We start from the raw sequence: 19,760 nt of genomic DNA on the forward strand, positions 1-19,760 counted from the left end.
ACATCTCCGGTTTTAGCAGAGGCCTCTGTGGACGAGCAGAAAGGCAGCCTGAAGCTGCCTTGCCTACAGTGCTCTGCTCTGCTGAGAGCTGGACATTCCTAGCACCAATAATTGAGCCCACTGGCTCTGATCCACTTACAGGACACAACTCTTTCACTCCTCTTTGTGTTTTCTCATGCTCAGCCCTTTGCATGGTAAGCCCTTCCTCTCTTTGCAGACCAGCAAACTCCTACTTGTCCTGCAAAACCCTGCTCAACTGCTGCCTCCTCTAGAACACCTTCTCAGATCCACCTAGGCAAAGATGGTTATCCCACAGCATGCTGAGCTGGGCCTGGCTTATTGCTGTAAGGTGATTTATCTGTTTCCTCACCAGACTTTGGGCTCCTTGAGAGCAGGATTTATCAGCTTTCCAGGCCTAGCATTGCATTTCACTTTGGAAGTGAAGATCTCAGGATACATGCAGCCTGTGAGACATTTCTGTGCAGTTAAACTCCCAGGAGAAATCAGGTTTGGGGAAGTATCATCCACCGAGAAGCACATTTCTTGAAAGTACCCAGGGGAACTGGTATATGGGAACCTCTGGGAATCCTAGAACACCCTGGCCTGGGCTTTATAATTCTACCTCTAGAGGCTTGCCCAGAGCTTCTGGTGATAAGAGCTGCTGGCAGGGGATCCTAGGTGGTAGGAAGCCACCTACCAGGAACCCCAGGAACTTACCATCAGGCTGTCCATTTCTTTCCATTTCCTGTTAATTTCTGTTTGCACAGGCTGGGTCCCTGCCATGCCCAGATTTAGGGCTGGTGAACCTACAGCTGTTTTTGTGACAATGTTTTGTGCAGGTTTTGAGGCAGGCCAGCTACCACAGTGCCTGCTCCCAGCACCCTGCCCACCCCAGCACCAGGACTATGGCCCACCCAGCCCACCAGGGCTCCTCCTGCCTGCTAAAGAATGGAGCCTATTTTTTGCTTAATCACAGCCTTGGAAAGGCACAAATTGTAATCATCCCTTCTAATTACCGATGAACCATACTGCTCTTGATACAAAAGCCAAGGTCATCACCCACACACTTGGTGCCTTAAGCAAAGCATCACCCCAGTTTGGCTAGAGAGTCCAGCTGTCTCCATCTCTCTTACCACCAGCTGCTGGGGCCCACAAGGGGTAGATTCTAGCGGGGAGAGGGGCCTGGCTAAAGCTGAAAACTCAATATTTTGCTACATCCTTAACAGTCACTCCCGACCTCCCTGAGTCACCCCCTCAGGTCAACAGAACAGAGCTGGGTGCAGCTCCAGACCATTTGTCACGTCCTGAGAAGTATCTGAAAAAGTATCTAATCCTCTGTGAACTCACGTAAGCACACGTATGGGCAGAAACGTAAACATATTCTGCATAAACCCAATGGCTCTGCTGTTTTGTTCTGACATAGGATTCGGGAGATACACCTGGAAGTTATCTAAGAAAAATTTGAGCCTTGTTCAGTAATACGTGGGGGGCTCAGACTACAGCCCCAAACCCCCAGGTAACCCTCATGACACACTTATACAGGAGGAGACAAGCCATGGGAAGAGTCCTAGGATGAGACACTAGACAGAGGGTAATGGTAGAACCCTCTCCGCACCCTCATAAAATGAAGGGGTTTGCCTACATTTCCTCAGAAGAGTTAGTCCAGGCACAAGTGCCCTCTGTGAGTGCTTGCCTCCCCACCTAGCAGAACTAGGCCCTAGGACCCTAAAGACACAATCGTGGAGTCACTTTGAGGGGCCATGGAAAGAGGAAAAAGAACTAAAACTGCAGGTGGCAAATGTCACCTGTATTTTCAGAGTGGTCAATTCCTAACTAGGAAGCTTGGTTTTAATTTCCAGGCAAGTTCCGGTGCAAATTAATGAACAAATGTTTTCAGGGCCCTCAGAAAAGGTAGCAGTGGTCCCTAGAGCCCTGATAGATTTGCTTGGCACGTACCTTGCCAACCCCACCCCATTGCACATGGAGTAGGGTCACTGGCCTGGGAACTCGCGGGAACATCAAGGGTTTAGGGCACCTGGGGAGGGGGGACACATAGGCAGAATGACAAACCCTTTCAGGAACCCACAGCTTTCACTATAGCAGCTCAAGGAACGTGGGCTCATGAATGAAGGCCTACCCTGGCCCTTAGGTGACCACACAGAAGGTGTAGTTCACATATTTCTGGCTGGTCCAAAGCCAGAAATGGGGACCCATACCCAAAAGCATGAATCAGGGCAAACAGTGCACCCTCTTGTGAAGGTTTTAAAACTTTTTGAAAACAGGGAATGAAATCTTCCTCAGGAGCCCGATTTGCAAAAATAAAAGTGGACCAGCTCTGGTTAAAGTAAGCTGGGAGGCCTAGAACCCCACTTCTTTACTCCAGTCCACCTCTGACCCTAGGCAGTCCCTGAGCCACTGACTTTGTCCACCAGCCAGACTCAAGGCTACCCTCCTCTGCAGGCCCCCACATTCCAGCTCTGTGAAAACACAATCTAGTCTGGAGGGTGGGGGAAAGCTTGGGACTTTTATTAGAAGGAAACACACCGAAATGTTTACAGTTATTTTCTCTGGGTGCTGGAATCACGGTTTTTTGTGGTGGTGGTGTTGTTGCTGCTTTTAATTTTTACTTTCTATTTTTCTCTATTTTCTAATTTTTCTCTAGTGAACCCATATTTCTTTTAATTTAAAGCTATTAGTACATCTATTGGCTAAACAACAAAAACACGTGTCATAATTACAAAAAGAACATTTAAAAACCAGCCACGATCCCCTTCTTTAGTATGTGCAAATGCTACAAAAAAAAAAAAAGGAAAAATCTCCTGCCCTCTGGGAGCTGACAGGCTAATGAAGGAATATAAAAGGAAAAGAAATGCTTATAAAAGGAAAGAATAGCTGTGAAACATGATGAGAGAATTAAGACTCAGCATTTGGGTTAAAAAACTAACTTGACATCACTTGCTGATTCCCACCTTATTGGTTATTGCCCAGACTTGCGTCAGGACGAAAATACCAAGATGAACTTCAGGGATCTCTCAACCCCCTATGATCACATGACCAAGACCAGATCACATTACCATGACCAGGTCACATGACAAAGACCTATGTCATGGGAGTAAGCCAAGTCATGTGACCAAAGGCTCAACCAGCCTGAGTCAGGGTAATGGGACTGCAAAAACTAGTTCTCAACCTCTGAGGTCACACAAACCACAGATCACAGTTCAAATTGCGGTTGGGTCATCCCTGTCCTGCTCCTGAAGCTCAGGCTCCTTTGAGGGCACACCTAGGGCAGGAAAGGTATAGAAAGTGGTCTAGAGTTCAAGGGCCCAGCCTGTAGCACAGCAGGCTCAAGGGGTTATGGTGGCTGCCCCAAAATCCATGCTGAGCCATGTTTGGGTCAAGAGTGCAGAGGGTAAAACCAGCATGAATAGGGCCGGATGTGGCTTCTGGAGAGTCCTTGCAAGTTTTAGCATAAGTTAGGGAATATTTACAACAGTTCAAAAGTGACCTGTGCTGGCCTGGAGACAGGGTGTGCTCCTTCACTGAGCTTACGCAAGCAAGTTATATAAGTGGCCACTTAACAGGGGTGCTGGGAGGGAATTTTCACCCAGGGTTGGGAGTAGATCTGGAGGCTGAGGTCCTTCCTGTGAGTCCTTAACCCTTTTAGAGTCAGAATCCAATCTCATTTGCCTGTATTCATCTGGCCTTGAGGCCAAAGTTGTGTGTTCAAACTTTCTACGTGCCAGTGAGGCTTCCACAGGACACCCCCAAGAGAGCACGAGTTGGTTCCGAGGAGCAACTCCCCTGGAGGCAACCCACCACAGATCAGAATGTCACCCTCTTGAATCAGGCCCAGAGAAGTTCCCAGATACACAAGCCCAAGAAAACCTTGCTGCTGCTACACAGTGATGCTGGAAGGACTTGACATCTCTTGTAGCCCTGGTATCTCTTGCAGTCTTCCCTGTAATAAATGCAACGCTCCTAAGACTTGTCTTGAGTTTCTAGTCCTCATCTAGGGTCTCAGACAATCTTCACATTCCTCCTATGAGGTCAGGGGTGCTTGCCCCATTTAACAAATGAGAAAACTGAGGATTAGAAAAGTTAAGTAATTTTTCTCAGGATGTAAGTGAAGGGGTGGAGATTTGAACACAGGTCATCAGTCCAGGGGCTCTTCCATCCTTCTGAAGGAGGGGAATAAGAAAGGGAGGGTCTCTTTGCTCTTTCTAATGCCTTCACCAGCACAGCCCTGCCCCCTCAGAGTGACCCCTGGCAGAGAGGAAAACATTCAGAAAGAGACTATTCTACTCCCTAAGGATTCCCTGTCAAGTCTGCCCTGGCCCTGCCTAGAAGTTGGCACACACACAAAGGAATGCCACAGTGTACTACACCCCACACACTCCTGCACAGTGATCTCTGCAAAGTGTGTGTAGCTTCCAGCAAACAGGCTGGGAATGGCTCTTACACATACAAAAACGTGCTCAACCTTACAGTCTTAAACTAGAGGAAGGCTCATGGAAATTACCCTACAATGCTTTCTTTTCACCTCTCCGATTAGCAATAGTTTCCCTTTCTTTCTTCTCTCCCCCCCACTCCCCCACCGCTTGTTTAATTCAGAGTCCAGCTCTGTCACCTGGGCTAGAGTGCAGTAGCATCATCACAGCTCCCTGCCATCTCAAACTCCTGGGCTCAAGTGCTAAAATCACAATGCCCCATAACTGATTGGCAATTATTAACACCGGTGTGTGGGCCAGGGTGTGGGAAAGTAGGCCCTCTTCATTCATTGTGGGGAGAGTGAAGACCAGGATAACCCCTGTGGAAGGCAATCTGGCAATGTCATCCAAAATACAAAATGCCCTGGGCCTAGCAATTTCAAGTCCATGTGCAAAATGACATATGTGCAACGATAACCTTAGCTGCACTGCTTCTAACGGCAAGTACAGGAAGCAATCTCTATATCCACCAAGTTAAATAAATTACGCCACAATGAAAGGGGATATACCCATTGCAAAGAATGACTCTCCTGTAAGTGTACTGAGCTAAAAAGATAATCAGAATACAGTATCAGGATCTGAGGAAAGCAAGGTGCAGGATGGAAGGCACTATGTGCTCCCATCTGTGTAGGGGTGTGCTATATATATTATATATAAATGAGCATTTATGGATATGTTCACGTATGCAGAGAATAGCTCTGAAATGGAATATAGGAAACTAGTCATAATCTTTGCTTCTGAGGAGGACTGAGTGTGCTGGAGGACAGGAGAAGGAGGCATTTTATACCGTGTACATGTGCTACCTACTCAAAAGACAGATTAAAAATAAGCATTTTTTTAAAACACATGCAACGGGGTGACTTTTTTTATTTTATTTTATTATTTTATTTATTTATTTTTTTTTTTTGAGATACTAATTTGTATTTTCTCCCTGCTTTGGTTTCTTTGCCTCAGGGAAGGTTTGCTGCAGAGATTCTTGGCTTTTGTTCCAAAAGCTCTTTTTTACCCAGGAGGAAAGGATTTGAGGAGACAGAGATTCCCTCAGGCTAAAAAGAGATCCCCCTCACACTGGCCCAGGCTGAGGAGAGGACAGAGACCTCTGGGGTGGCCTGGCAGCTGCAGGGGATATAGAACAGCATAGGAAGGCTGGCCATCCCATTCCCCAGAGAGCCTGGACCCTCAGCCAGGAGCTACAGAGGGGGACAAAAAGGCCCACCAGGCTGGGTTCCAGGGCACCAAGTCACCAGTGCAGACAGATAGCTCCCTGCACATGTGTGCACAGACACACACACACACATTATCCCCCTAGAAGACTGTTATGGAAGACACATGGGGGCTTTGGGACAATGGCCAGAGAATGAGGAAAGAAGCCCCAGGAATCACAGAGGGAGAATCTGTCACCAGCAAAGCTGGGTGTATATGTAGAGGCAAAATCAAGTTGGGAAAGGAAAGGGAGATCCTTCCACGTGGGTGGAAGTCAGTGACTGTGCTGTGGGCTCTCCACTGGCCCCCAGACCCACACTGCCCACTCTCTGAGGCTCCCCCTGGTGGGCTTGGCCAGCAGAAGGCACCTGCAGGAGGATGGGTAGCAGGAGGCAGCCGCTGTGCAGGGTAGGGGAGTTGGGGGGCGTCCCCATAGGGTGTTTCTCTGCTGGAAGCCCTAGCTGATGCTGAAGTGGGCTTTGTCTGCAGCTACCTGGAGGGGTGGGAAGGGACCCAGGATACAGCCCTTGCACTTTCTTTGTCTCCTTAAAATCTCATTCACCTGTAAATCAAATCCCTCTACTAAGCCTCCACCCACCAAGCTGTTTGTGTGAGTTTCCGTTTCCTGCTGGAATAGATTGAAATCACAGATTCAGTCCAAATGCTCTATGAAAATCTCACCACCTCCTCCCACAACACCCCTCCTCCTCATCAGACCAAGCCCCCACCTTCTGCCTCCTCTCCTTCTCTGAACTCAATCTCATGGGCCTTTTTGACAGTTTTCAAACATGTCATTTTCCCCTTTCACCCCAGAACTCCTGCCCAGCCTGCCTCCTGTGACCAGGTGTTTTCTACAGAAACTTCAGTATTCCTTCCTCCCTGGGGCCTCCCACCCTTACTACCCCTGAAGGACCACGAACCTTTCTTTCCTGGGACTAACACTCATACTTCAAATTTTATGGCTATTTGGTTATTGTCGTCCCTCCTCCACCTCTCAGACTTAAGATCTTTAAGAGCTGGGACTGAGTTTATTTTGTTCCCCAAAAGACTGTCTTGGTGTCGGCATATAAAGGTGCTTATTAAATATTTGATAAACAAACGGGTGAATGAAGTAATGATGTGTTCCTATTTTGCACCCCTATAAGTGTCAGAAGCTGCACATGTCCCCTGCAAAGTACAGATGCTGCACAGACGGAGTTGCTAAGTGTGCAGACACATTCATTCTCATGTAAATGAATGCACCCTTGCACTGGCATGCATGCTAACACACATACACAAATGCCAGGGTACACACACACATGAGAAGGAATCATGCCAAGCATAAGCCTACATGCAAGAAAAGTGCTCCCAACGCGGACGTCTGCCACCCTGAGCTCATTAAAGCCAGCTAAATATAGCCATCTGCAGCTGTGCTCAGCAAGCTGCCCACACAGGCCAGGAAAAGACACCAGTTACCAGACAGGAGTGGGGAGGCCATCTGTGGGCAAGGGGTTTTGTGCATCATGCCATGTGGGGGGTCCACCTGGGGAGGCCACAAGTTGAGGGTATTCAGCAAGGAAGCCCCTTGGTGGCTGGTCTGGGCTTTGGTCACTGACCCAAGGCAGCAGGGTCAAATCATATCCCTATGATGGGGAGGGGTGATGCTGAGCCATCCTCATCTCTCTCTAAGCCAAGGAATCTGAGCTCAGTCCTCAACCGGGGCTGGAGTCAGGACCCAGCCAGGGACAAATCCATGTTCATTTGGTGGCTACGTCAGAAGCTCAGAGTAGCATGAACATAAATGATCACTGAGGAGCAGGATTGTCAGGTTTTGGTCTACAGATGAGGGGAAGTCTAGAGTCCCTCTCAGCACCCTGTTCTAAAGAGCAGACGTGGCCATGGGTAGACTTTCCCTCTACCCAGGACAGCCACCTGCTGCTCCTGGCTCTGTAGATGATGCCAGACCCTGGGAAAGACATTGAGAGTGGCAAGGGTTTGGATCACATGTGCCAGGCCTTTATGGTACTCCACACGGGCTGGGTCCAACTCCAAAGGCCACAACAGGTGGGTCATCCTGTCGTGGGGTCTGCATGGGAGTGAGGTCGAGGAAGCCTCCTCTCCATCTCTGTTTCCTGTCCTGCACCCCATGCAGCTGCTGGGACTGGAAGGAAGAGGGAGGGAGAGGTGAGGCAGCTGGGGGTCTCCTGGGAGAGGCCACCCCTTCTCTCATTAGTCAGAGCTGGGTGGACATGGGCAGAGGGAGAGGAGTTACAGCCCCACTGTGCCAACACTCCACCCTCAGCCTCTTCTATGGAGATGGTAGGTCACGGCAGGAAGGGTGGGCCTGGCTCAGTGGATTCATCACACACAGTTGATCCAGGCAGCCATGACAGAGGCCAAAGGTGCTGGGTCCCAGGGGACCCCAGTCCTTCCCACAGCCTGCTACCGAGTAGCTGCCTCTGTCCCCTCCACAGGATGGATAGAACGCTCAGGCTTCACAATTTGCCCATGGAAAACCTGTGCTGACAGTGTCCGTGCTCCTCCCAGAGGCAGTGTGGAAGGAAAGCGCGCAAGGTGACTGAGGAGGGGGAAGGGGGCAGATGGGCTGTCCAGAAGCAAGGCTCGCCCTCCAGTGGAGAGGCGCCACGGGAAGGGAGGCAGCAGCTGTGCGCACCAGGCTGGCCCCCCGTAAAGGTCTCCCTGACACTCCAGAGGGCGAGATGGAGTGGGCGAGACTGGAGCCAGCAAGGCCAGAATGTGAGGTACAGGAGAGACGGACAACAGGGCCTTGGCCAGAGGAGGGTGGGGATGGAGAGGAGCCAGTGAGGCTGAGAGATCTGTGGGAGGAGGGATGTGCTGAGAGAGGCCAATTTGACTCTGGATGGAGAGTCCAGAAGGACCCCCAGGCTTGGGTGGAAGGACAGGATGAGGTTCAATAGGAAGACGTAAGTTCCCCAAGGGCCCAATCACACCAAGGCAGGCATGTTGGAAGCACTGGGTAAATGATCGCTGAGCTAAGGGAACAGTGTGAACAAGGCAGAAACAGAAAGAGATGTGGATAGGGAGGCAGCAGGAGCAAAGAGGCCTGAACGTCAGATCCAGGAGGGATCCCGTGTGCAGATGGGACAGCAGACTGGGCCACAGGCAGGACTGAGACGGCAGAGCAAGTGGGTGGGAGGTGACCCAGGTCCCCAGCCCCCACTGCAAAGCCCTCTCTATCCTCCAAGCCCCTCCCAGCCGCCACGCACAATGGCTCCCTGGGCGTCCTCCAGTCTGGTTTCAAATGACCAGCACACGCCAGTGGTGGCAGGCTGCCAGGCCATCTGTCCAACTGCAGGATGAAGGCTGGGGCTGTCTGGCAGCCACAAAGGAGGAAGGATTCCAGGCCACTGCAGATAAGGCCTTGCAACCTTATTCCTGCACACCGGCTACGAGGCCCAAGCAGGCCTCCTTCCCCACTCTCACAAGTCCAAGGGCCTTGTGCTCTCTGACCAGCTCAGGAGGAATCTCTTGGGACTGTGTGGCATGGGAAACATCACTGTGACATGGCAACAGAGGCGGTCACAGGACCAAGAGAGCACAGAAGAGACTGAGTTCCATGGGATGACAAAATTCATCCATCACATATGCTCCAGGTGTTCCAGTTAACAAGGCTCCTGCAGAAGCCAGTATCAACTGAGGACCATAGGATGCTTCCTACATGCCAGGTGAGATTTTGGCATCTCACATGCGTTATCTCTGACACCCTCAGTGAGTCTAGAAATTAGACAACTTGGCCACCATTCCACAACTGAGTGTACTAAAGCTCGGAGACATTAAGTAACCTGCCCAAAACAGCACAGTGAACAGACATCATGGCTCAGACTTGTAATCCTAGCACTGTGGGAGACCAAGACAGGAGGATCACTAAGGCCACGAGTTCAAGACCAGCCTGGGCAACATAGCAAGACCCCATCTGTACAATAAATTCTTAAAAAATTATCCAGGCATAGTGGTGCACCTATAGTCCCAGCTACTCAGGGGGCTGAGGCAAGAGGATCCCCTAAGTCCAAGAGTTCAAAGCTGCAGTAAGCTATGATTAGGCCACTGTACTCCAGCCTGGGTGACAAGGAAAGGTCACAGCTACTAAGGTTCAAACTCAGACCTTATCACATATTAATCCCAGATATTATAACACCCGCCCCAAGAATTTCTGACTCCCGATCTAGGGCAATTTGTACCAACCACACAATTTGTATTTAGTGAGTTTTCAAAAACCAGTAGGAATTATTAAATAAGGTAATGTGCGCAGAGTGGTACTTAAAGTGGAAGAGCACTGTTATAAATGTCAGGCATTGCTATTCTTCTTCTTTTTTTTTTTTATTTGGGTCACAGGTTTTTATTTTGCCAATTTTGGATTAAAAATAAACAGACACCATCCATCATCACCATCATTTCATAAAAGAAAATGTATTTTTATGCCAAAAATTGTAGGCAGGACATAATTGTAGAATGATGTGGAAAGCAATCCCCTCAATTGAATACATCCACCATTGTGGAAAAACACATTACTGCGTTATTGTTTTTCTCATGCTGAAAACATTAGGTTTATATCCGGAATCGCTGGCCTAGACGACCTCCGAGGTACCATTTCAGGTATAAAATTCTTCTGTGTGTGTCTACCATTATTTTTCACTAACCAAGAATGTCCTTATGGAGAATTTGATGACAGCCTTCAGCAACAGAATTCTGACTAAAATCTACAACCAAGGGCGGGCGAGGGGAACCTCTGCCTCTCATTAATCACACGTTTTTTTCCCAGCCAGGTCCAGAAGACACTGAACATCTCTCCAATTCAACTGTGTCTGTGGAAGAGAGCTGTGGTTGGGCATGGTGGGGGCAGACTCCAAGTCAGGTGGCGGTAGTTTTTCACTTTGGGGTTTGTGCTGTGGTTTTCTCTTCCCAGGGGCCCAGAAGAAACAATCTGGGCTCTTTTCCTCTCCTGCATTCCTGATCATACTTTCTATTTTATGATGCTTTGATTTCTTGGGGGCCTTACTGGTCCTGGAGAGACTGTCCCTCCCAGGACTGGCTAATTCCTAGAGACCACAAACAACTCCCCTGCTGCGAGTGCACCTTTCATATGCAAACCAACCAATCCAAACCCATATCCCCAACCACCAAACCAAACTTCTCTTGTCCTAAGTCAGGGCTAGATTCCAGAGAAGGGGAGCTCACCTGTACAGCCCAGTGCCCTCAACATTCAAGCTAGGAGATGCTAAGCTGTTCCCCAACTCCCTTTCCTACAGAAACCCCAGCAAAGATTGGGCCTGACTTTACCCTCACCCCTCTGCCTCCTGACCAAGCCTCAGGCCCCCGTGGTACTGGGGCCCCTTCTCTTGGAAACTGCACTAAAAATCTTCCAATGGCATTGGCCTCTCCACGTGGTCACCCAGTCACCTCCAAGTTAAAGACCTGTGGGTACACTCAGGATAGAAACCAGCCCCCACCCCTCCTTCTTCGATGTGTTCCTGACAGTCATTACTACCAGCCCCTGAAGGGCTTTGTCTAGGAACCGCCACAAAATATGAGAAACAGAGAGACTTTCTCTTCTGAGAAGGCCTGTGCCGTCCTCGGGGATGGCTCCCAGGCTGTGGGAAGGCTGGTGCTATGGGCACCCCTCCACCTCAGGACGGCAATTGAGGGATGGAAGCACTTGTGGGAAGGGCCCCGGAGCCTGAGGACAAGGTGGGCAGAGTGGACTGACAGGGCCACCACAGATCATAAGAGCAGAAGTAAGGAAAGCTATAAGCACACCCCCAGCCCCAAACACACACAGACTCCTCTCTCCGACCCCTGCCTTGTGGGAAACTCAGTACGGTCAACAGCAAAGACATCTGGCTCCAACTCTGCCCTCCACCCAGAACATCTAGGGAACGGGTTCTTGCTCATGAGAAAGATGAGGTGACTGGGTCAGCACACTGCCACATCTTTCCCACATCCCTCCTGGGTCCAATCCTGGCCTCATCTCTCTGAGGACACACAAGCAGAAGCAACTAGAGAGGCCTGTATGACAAAGAAGATGACAAGGACTTGGGAGGCCCCCGAGCCAAACCACAGGCCCCCAGCTCCGTAGAGACAGCCTCTTCATGATGCGATTTTAAGGTTCATGACCCACTGGGCAGCTTTGAATGGGGTACCTCTGACCTCAGGCCCCAGGACTCCATCCTAGAAGGTGTGTCACCCAAAGGCAATGATCCCAGGCACCAGGGGGCTGGCTCCCTGTTCCCACCCTCCTCTCTCTGTCCTGGTGCCAAAGACACACACCAGGTGGGTTTTCCATGGTCCCATCTGCTCTGCGGGGCTCACCTCCCAGCCCACCAACCTCCCACCCTTCACTCTGGCCCTGACACCTGAGCTGCCTAGTGTGGGGCAAACTCAGGGGCACAGAGCAGAGTGGCTCAAACTCAAAATGAGAGACCCTGGGCCCTCTGGTCCTGCCTGCAGGTGAGGACCTTACACCCTTCTGGGCTCTCGTTGAACCAGAGGGGTTCCAAGGGGAAGAAAAGACTCCACTGAGGTCAGGCTGAACTCACGCTGCTTCTCCTGGAGGATGCTGGATGTGCACGGCGCAGTGCTTTCTCCTGCAGAAAATGGAAAGAAATGTGAGCACGGCCTGTCACTGCTGCCCAGACACGGTGCTTCCTGGGAGCCCCTGTGGCTGCTCCACCTGCCCTATCCCAGTGCAGACGCTGCCCTTGGCCCTTCACACCATGCCTGGCACACTGCTGGGGCGGGAACACCTGGCTCCTCTGCCTTTTTCTCTGTCTCCTGTTCTTCTCCCACCTCTGGGAAGCAGCTGCTCACAGGGAGGAGCCGCCTCTGTACCCTCACTCTCTCCTCTGAGAGTCAGCATTGAACACCATGTTGTCCTCCACGTCCTCATGACCACAGCCAAATCTCCATCTCCAGCGCCACCCTCTCCCCTAAGGCTTGTTCCCTGTCCCACCACCTCCCAGGCATCTCCTTCAGAGTCTTCCCAGGTGCCTCACCCTCACCGCGACCAGAGCTTCCCAGGCAAGTCTGAGTTCCCCCTCACCCTGAAAATGTGCCTGCAGCTTCCCCAAGGCACTAGCTCTCTGAGGAAGGGCCCTAAGGCATGGAAAGAAGGCACCTGCAGGCCTCCCCTGGGAACCCCAGAACTCTCCTCTGCACCAGGCTGCCTGGTTTTCTCCCCTGCAGGACTCAAGAGCAGCTCCAGGCTAGGGAAGTCCTCCTTCTCCTCAGCCAGCAATCCAGGGTCTGGTAGATTCCTTTCCTGACTTCATCCCTGCCTCCCACAGGAAACCTTCCCAGGTGCCATCCATTGGTATCCATCACCTTGTTGCTCAGCCCTCTGCCTGCGGGAGCTGCCTTCACAGCTCGTGTCACCTGAATGCTAGTCTGTCCTTCTTCTTGGGATCAGAGCCCCTGGGCTCTCTCAAAGAAAGGCAGGAGGAGATAGTGGGAAGAGTATACAGCTGGAGTCTGGATTCTGTGATTCCATTCTAGGCTCCCTCTGACCTGCTGTGTGACCTGAGGCACATCACTTTCCCTCTCTGGTCCTGAATCCCACCAGACAGTGTGGATCCAATGCTAAGAACCTTCAAGTACTGAAAGTCTTTGGTTAGATACCTGCATTTAAATTGCCAGTCCCTTCACTTGCAGACTATGGTCTTCTGATCTATAAAATAAGGATAGTAGGGGTACCTCCCTCAGCGGGCTATTGTGAATATTAAATGATTCATATATGTAAAGCCCTTGGAACACAGTCAGGCACATAACAGAGCATTCAATAACTAAGGGTTTTTCTTACTATTGTTTTATTTATTTATTCACTTCTAAGAACTGGCTCAAGACCTTGTCTCTTGTCTTCATCATGATCCCATCATGACCCAGAATCAGTGGTTAATGCTGGTGCCAGCTCACAGCTGTCCCCAGTCCAAGGGGTGTGACAGAGCCTATGTCCAAAAAGGACCCAGAGGAAGAACAGAGGCCTGGGCACCCTCACAGAGCAGTCCCCTGGCCAGCATGATGAGGTGGCCGCACTGCTCCCCAGCTGTGGGTGGGATAAGGAATGAGCAAGCATCTGACATGTGGGTTGGAGACCAAAGCCCGGCATCATGTTAGGCACAGCAGGGGCCCCTGGAAGTCTGCCACCTAGCAGAATGGGCCTAGCATAGAAACTAAGACAGGCATTCAAAAAACACCTTTTATCTGCCAAGCACCTGTGCTAGGGGCCATGGGGGATACAGAGATGAGTAAGTCAAGGTGAGTAAGGGGCAAGAATGTCCTGGGCAGAGAGGCACAGGGCTCAGTGCAGTGAGAAGCAGGAGAAAGGAGTGGGGAGAGATTCATTCTCACTGAGGATGCTCAGGGAAGTCCACAGCAGGATGGAGATTCATGCTTCATGAGAGCAGAGGAAAACAGCCAGTGAGACCATGTGCACACAATGCCAAGTCCAAGGAAAAGCAGAGGCATGAGAGACCGTGGCCCTGGGAGGGAAGCACACTTGCAGAGGGTAAAACTGAGGCATGGAGAGGCAAAGGGACTTCCAAACGCTCCCAAATCCAAACCTCCTGCTTTTTCTACTGAACCCCAAATGAGCTACATAATTAAGAGGGCCCAATGCAAAAAGGAAGTGCAGAAGCCCTTATTCAAAAAGCAAGGGGAAAAATGTAGTCAAAGGTACTAAAAGATAAAGTTTCCCCTTTTCCTGAGGACTCTCTTGACCTGTCATGGTGTTATTTGCTATGCTTCCCCATGTATAGGGATACTCTCCGGTTGCATGAGACTGCTTATAAGCCCTAGAGTCCCTGCTCCCCAGCTTGGCATGTGCACGGACACACACACACATGCAGGGCTCACCAGCACCCAGTCCCACCACACCTGCCAACCACTGAGCCCAGGCACTGTGCTATGCCAAGGAGCTGGAAAGTTGTGCCATGGCTCCACCCTTTCCCTGGGCCTGCTGCCCCAATCCAGGTTAGACAAGAGTATTGCAACTTCCACATTGAAATGCAACAGGAGGTAAGAGACTTGTTCCCTCTGAGTCACCCTTGGAATGTGCTGTGGCACTGGCAGCCCAGGGTGGGGATGGTGGCCCTGCCCCCAGATGCAGTGGGATGTGAGTACCTGACCCCAACCCCACCCGCCACACCCAGGCCCCTGCTGGGAGGGAAGACAACAGCTGCCCGTGGGCAGGGCAGGGAGGAGGAAGCTGGGTGGGCAGGAAAGCAGGAAGCCAAGAACCTGCCGGGGGAGGCTTTGAGGTAGTGGGAGCAGCACCACCCATGAGCCACACTCCAAGTCCCCATACGTGTCCCCTGTCCCACCACAGTTCATTTATAAAACACAAACTTAAAGACAACATTTATTCAGAGTTCAGAGCAATCAACTCCACGTTCAGGGCCCTTTGGAACACTAGTCATAAGCTCCGACCATGACACAAACACCTCTGACGTTTCTTGGCATCTACCATGAGCCAGGCCCTAAGGGAGAGGAGTCCTGAGGAACAGGCCAGGTCTGAGTCTCCACCTCCATGTTCTCAGCCAGGAGCAGCTCACCAAGACCGTTTATGAGGTATCAATGCCACTCAATACTTTCATTCCCCAAAGTAAACATGCCTTTTAGCCTGGGCAGGATTTCCAGAGGTGAGAATGTGTAATAGGGAAGTGAGCACAGCCACAAGAGCTGGGGTTGCCGGGGACACAGAGTGCAGAGGTGGGAGAGACCAGGAGGTAAGTGCCCTTGACACAAGAGCGTGTAGGATTCACATGGGTAAGCAGAAGGGAGACGTCAGGAAAGGAGGTCAGAGCCCAGCTCTGGGGACTCCTCAAAGCCAACCATGAGTTTGGCCTCATCCATGTGAGCTGTGAGACAGTACTTGGCAGGTAGGCACATTCCCATGCATGAAATCTCTGAGATTTCACATCTGTGTGCCAAAGGTCCATTAGCAGCTAAGGAAACTGAGGATTAGCAGGATGTAGCCACTTTCCCAGGGTTTAGATCTGGTCCCAGGGATACCCCAGCTCTGGAGAAGTCTCTTCTCACAACCTCACTCTCCTCAACTCTCACTCTCACTCCCATTGGTGTGGGGCTTGCTAGATCAGGGGCTTCTGGGGTGGGGAGGCAGAGGGAGACTATGACAAGTGGGGCTGAGGAGTGGGGTGACAGAGAGGAGAAGGAGGTGTTTGCCACCGCAATCTTAAGGAGATGCACTGGGCGCTCCAGGTCTTCATAGTTTCCCTCTACAGTGAAGAAAACCCCTTTTCTGGTCTGGGCTAGGCATCCAGGGGTTCTGGGGCTGGCGAGGCCAGCAGCTTGGGCAAGAATGAGCCCACTGTTTGATGAGGTACATGTAGGGCCTGGGCAGCTGGGGGCAGAGCCCAGCCGACTCCCTCTTCTCTGGAAGCCATGCAGAGCTGGCTATGAACCTGCTTCCTGATTAAGGGGCTCCCAGGATGAGGGAAATTAACTAACTGTGTAGCTAGCTGGCTCAGCCGCCTCCTAAATGAGACCCCACTTAACCTGCAGTTTCCCAGGGCCCCTGGGCCCAGGAGCCTTGCCTCGGCTGGAGCTGCCAGACACGCTGCAGACAGGATTGGCCGCACAGAAGGAATGGGGCCCCACCAACCCACCTGTCTCAGACTCACATAGCCAGGAGTTGGAGCCATACCACCTCCTCCAAAAGAAACCTCCATGCCCTTCTAATGGTTTCCTGGATGATTGGGTAACTCCTCTTCCCAACCCCCTCCCAATCTCTTCCCAACCCCCTCCCAATCTCTTCCCAACCCCCTTCCAACAAACTGGGAGCTCCCTGAGAGCAAGAGAAGCAAAATGTGCAGCCAAGAACAGAAGCCCTTGTAACAAACTTCCCAAACAGGACAGTCATCCTGCCTCTAAGTGGGGAGTCGGGGGGCTGCTGAGAGAGCAATTCAGACAAACAGTTCCTTGGGAAAGGAAAACTGGGATTTGTCCTTCCCATAGATGGGAAAGCATCTGGGCAGATGCCCTCAGAGCAGGGTAGGAGCAGCTGAGTCTGGACCTTGCACTGAGCTCTGCCCTTGCTGGGCCCCGGGAGCTCAAGCCTGGACCAGCTGGAGGAATTGTCTCCTGAAGGAGGGATGAAGAGGAAAAGCCTTCGCACTCCCCCCTGCTTGAGGTATGCCCCAACACCGATCACCGCTGGGCTGCACGTCATGATTCAGGCTTATCACCTCCCACCTGGCCTGTTGCAACCACCTACATATTCCCAAGCCCCTCCTGTTACCCTCCATGTTGGCTTCCAGAATAATCATTCTAAAGGCCCTAACTCTTCAGCCACATTCAGGGCCTCTGTCTCCAGCTTCTCTGCCCCTGCCTTTCCTCCACAACCTCCCACCCCTTTGACCACTTCCAGCCCCACAGCTCACTCCAGTCTGATGCCACATACCCAGCCTCAGTCAAGACAAGCTCTGAAGTCTCCCAAATCCCCTCCTGTCTCACCCCTCCCTCCACACCTTTGCCCCTGTTGTTCCCTTGTCCTGCTGTGCCCTGCTGATCTGCCCTGGGCAAATGCCCTCATGTCTCAGCTCCAGCTCCTCTTCCTCCACAATCCCCCTACACTGTGTTCCCACTCTGGTTCCAGCAATTTGCCCATTGAGCTGCCACTACCCTGCCCCCAGTCAGGTCCATTCTGAGTCCACATCTGAGTCATCCATGAGTCCCCAGCATGGGGTCTGACCCAGAGTAAGTACAGTCTGTGTGCACAACATGTATGTGAGCCTCTGACTGCCCTAGGCTGGGACAGGAGGTAAAGCACTGTGTGAGCTGGAGATAAAATCAGGGGAAGAGCACGGGCAGAGTCAGGAGGTAGAAAAATCTCCAAGTAGAGCCAGGATCCATAAGCAGCCCCCTTGCCATTCTTACCATTTGACAAGAACATGGAGTGAAAGGAAGAGGATGGGGGGCACTGGCTAGAAGTCATGAATATCAGAGTCAGAGATACCCTTGAAATCACAGGACTTAGCAATGACTTGACAGCTCCTTTATAATGTCTCGCATGGTAGCTATTCCAAGGCTGTTGATTCCTGTAGTGACAGGAAACTTACTAACCCTAGAAATTTATAATTGTTAGAAGGAAGGGTAGAACCAAATTGTGGATGGCCTTGTATACCATGCTGGGGGATTTATATACTTCATTCTGTAGGCAATGAAGACCTAGTTGCCAATTCCATAGAATGAGCTTATTGGATTTATATTTCAGAAGCATCCCAGTAGGACTTGATAGAGATGATAAATTGACTACATGATCTAGTCTTTTTCTCCTTCCCAAATCACTAGAAAATGACATCAATTATTTTTATATGAATTGATCCTTCTCAGCACTATAAAATAAGAAGGGGTGTCCTTAGAAGACCAGAAACTATGAGGCAGTCCCAAAAGATAAAAGACAGAGAGATCTGATGGAGGCAGGCAGGCAAGCCTGCTACATAATTTTCAGACCCCAATGTAAAATGAAAATGTGGAGTCCTCTGTTCAAAAGAATTAAGAACTCTGAGATGGCAACAGCAGAGCAAAAAATCAAGTGTGCGATCTTCTGATGTGTGGAGCCTTGAGTGCCTGCAAAGGACAAATGCCCATAAAGCCAGCCCAGGACAGAGAATATTATAACCTCAATCCTGCAAAGGAAGGTCTGTAGCCAGTGACGGAGGTGGCTCACAGGGAACACAAGGTGGAAAATGCAGGAACAAAGGGAGCATCTGCAATCTGTCTGGGCTTCCATAGTAAAGGAACCAGGTGCTCCGGTCCTCTGCTGACTGCTGCTTATGCCAAGCAAAGGCACCAGTCCCCAAGTGTGAGAAAGGATGAATGCTTGGGAGAAAGAACACCCTGGGAGGCTGAAAATAGCCAAGAGTTATAAATCAGAAGCTACTGCCTCAACTCACCCACCAGCACTTTCTACCTTCCCCGATAATCAGATGACAGCAGGTTTCAGTAAATGAGCATCTCACACCCCTCGGAGTTAGGCTCTATGAAATAGAATACACACGAATATTACTAAATCATAGAGGAAACCCAACAATGTTGAAGAAAGATATCAAACTCGATGACTGAAGGAAAGAAAGTACAGGGAAATGGACCTATGGATTCCTTGGGCTAACTTTGTATCATAATCATTAGTGATTCTCAAATTTTAGTATACATCAGAATCCCAGGACTAGGTAAAACAGATTCCAAGCTCTACTGCCAGAGTTTGATTGATTCATTTGGCTGGGCAGGGCCCCAAACTCACATTTCTAACTAGTTCCCAAATGATGTTAATGTTGTTCATCCAGGGACCCACTCTTTGGGAAACATACACCTAGATACAAGGGCATAAACCAGAGTTAGTGGGTGAATGGTAGGAAAAAATAGCTCTCTGGAAAGGCGGAGGAAGAGAAATTAAATTGATCAGGGATACCTAGGCGGTGACTGCTTCCTTCCTGTCAATGAGAATGTGACCTTGCTGACACTAAGTTTGTTTCAAGAGGAAGAAACCTGATTGTAAATAGTTCCTTAAGTATCAGCTCATAGATTATTAGTATAAACTGTTCTGGAGGAGATATGCAAACTCTGAACATAAAAGATTAGTGATGTGACAAGATTTGCCAAGGACCAAGTAAAATTTATCACAGGAAGGCAAGGTTATTCAACATATGTAAATTAGTCAAAGTAATACATTATATTGCTAGAATTATAGATTTTTTAAAACCACAGATGCATATCAATAGATATGAAGAAAAAGCATTTAGCAAAACCCAACACCCGTTTACGGCAAAAACATTCAACAAACTAGGAATAGGAGAAAACAGCCTCAACCAGATGAAGGACAACTAGAAAAAACTCCACAGTAAACATCATATTCAACAGGGAAAGATTGAGAACTTTCCTTCTAACAGGACAAGATGTTTGCTCTCACTATTTCTATTTAATATTATATTGGAGACTCTAGTCAGGGGAAATCCATAAGAAAAGGAAATAAAATGTATCCAGATTGGAATGGGGAAAACTATTTGGAGATGATGTGATTCTTAGGCATAGAAAATCCTA

General features: G+C 50.1%; 1 protein-coding gene across 3 annotated transcripts in view; it reads right to left on the reverse strand.

The window, feature by feature from the left end:
- The window catches only part of PITPNM3 (PITPNM family member 3), a 97,585-nt gene that overhangs the window by 32,204 nt on the left and 45,621 nt on the right, over positions 1-19,760 (reverse strand). The window contains exons 1-2 of one of the 3 annotated variants that reach the window (XM_053569396.1): positions 12,245-12,292; positions 1,957-2,035 (exon numbers count right to left, since the gene is read on the reverse strand). The exons of 1 other annotated variant lie outside the window; for it this stretch is intronic. In XM_053569396.1, the coding sequence (XP_053425371.1) occupies positions 1,957-1,975 (19 nt within the window). In that variant the 5' untranslated portion in view covers positions 1,976-2,035; positions 12,245-12,292. Of the gene's footprint in view, positions 1-1,956; positions 2,036-12,244; positions 12,293-19,760 lie in introns of those variants that run through there. One more of the 3 variants, XM_053569393.1, reaches the window with a different exon arrangement.

Source organism: Nycticebus coucang, chromosome 18, assembly GCF_027406575.1.
Source record: "Nycticebus coucang isolate mNycCou1 chromosome 18, mNycCou1.pri, whole genome shotgun sequence".
NCBI classification, from domain to species: Eukaryota; Metazoa; Chordata; class Mammalia; order Primates; family Lorisidae; genus Nycticebus; species Nycticebus coucang.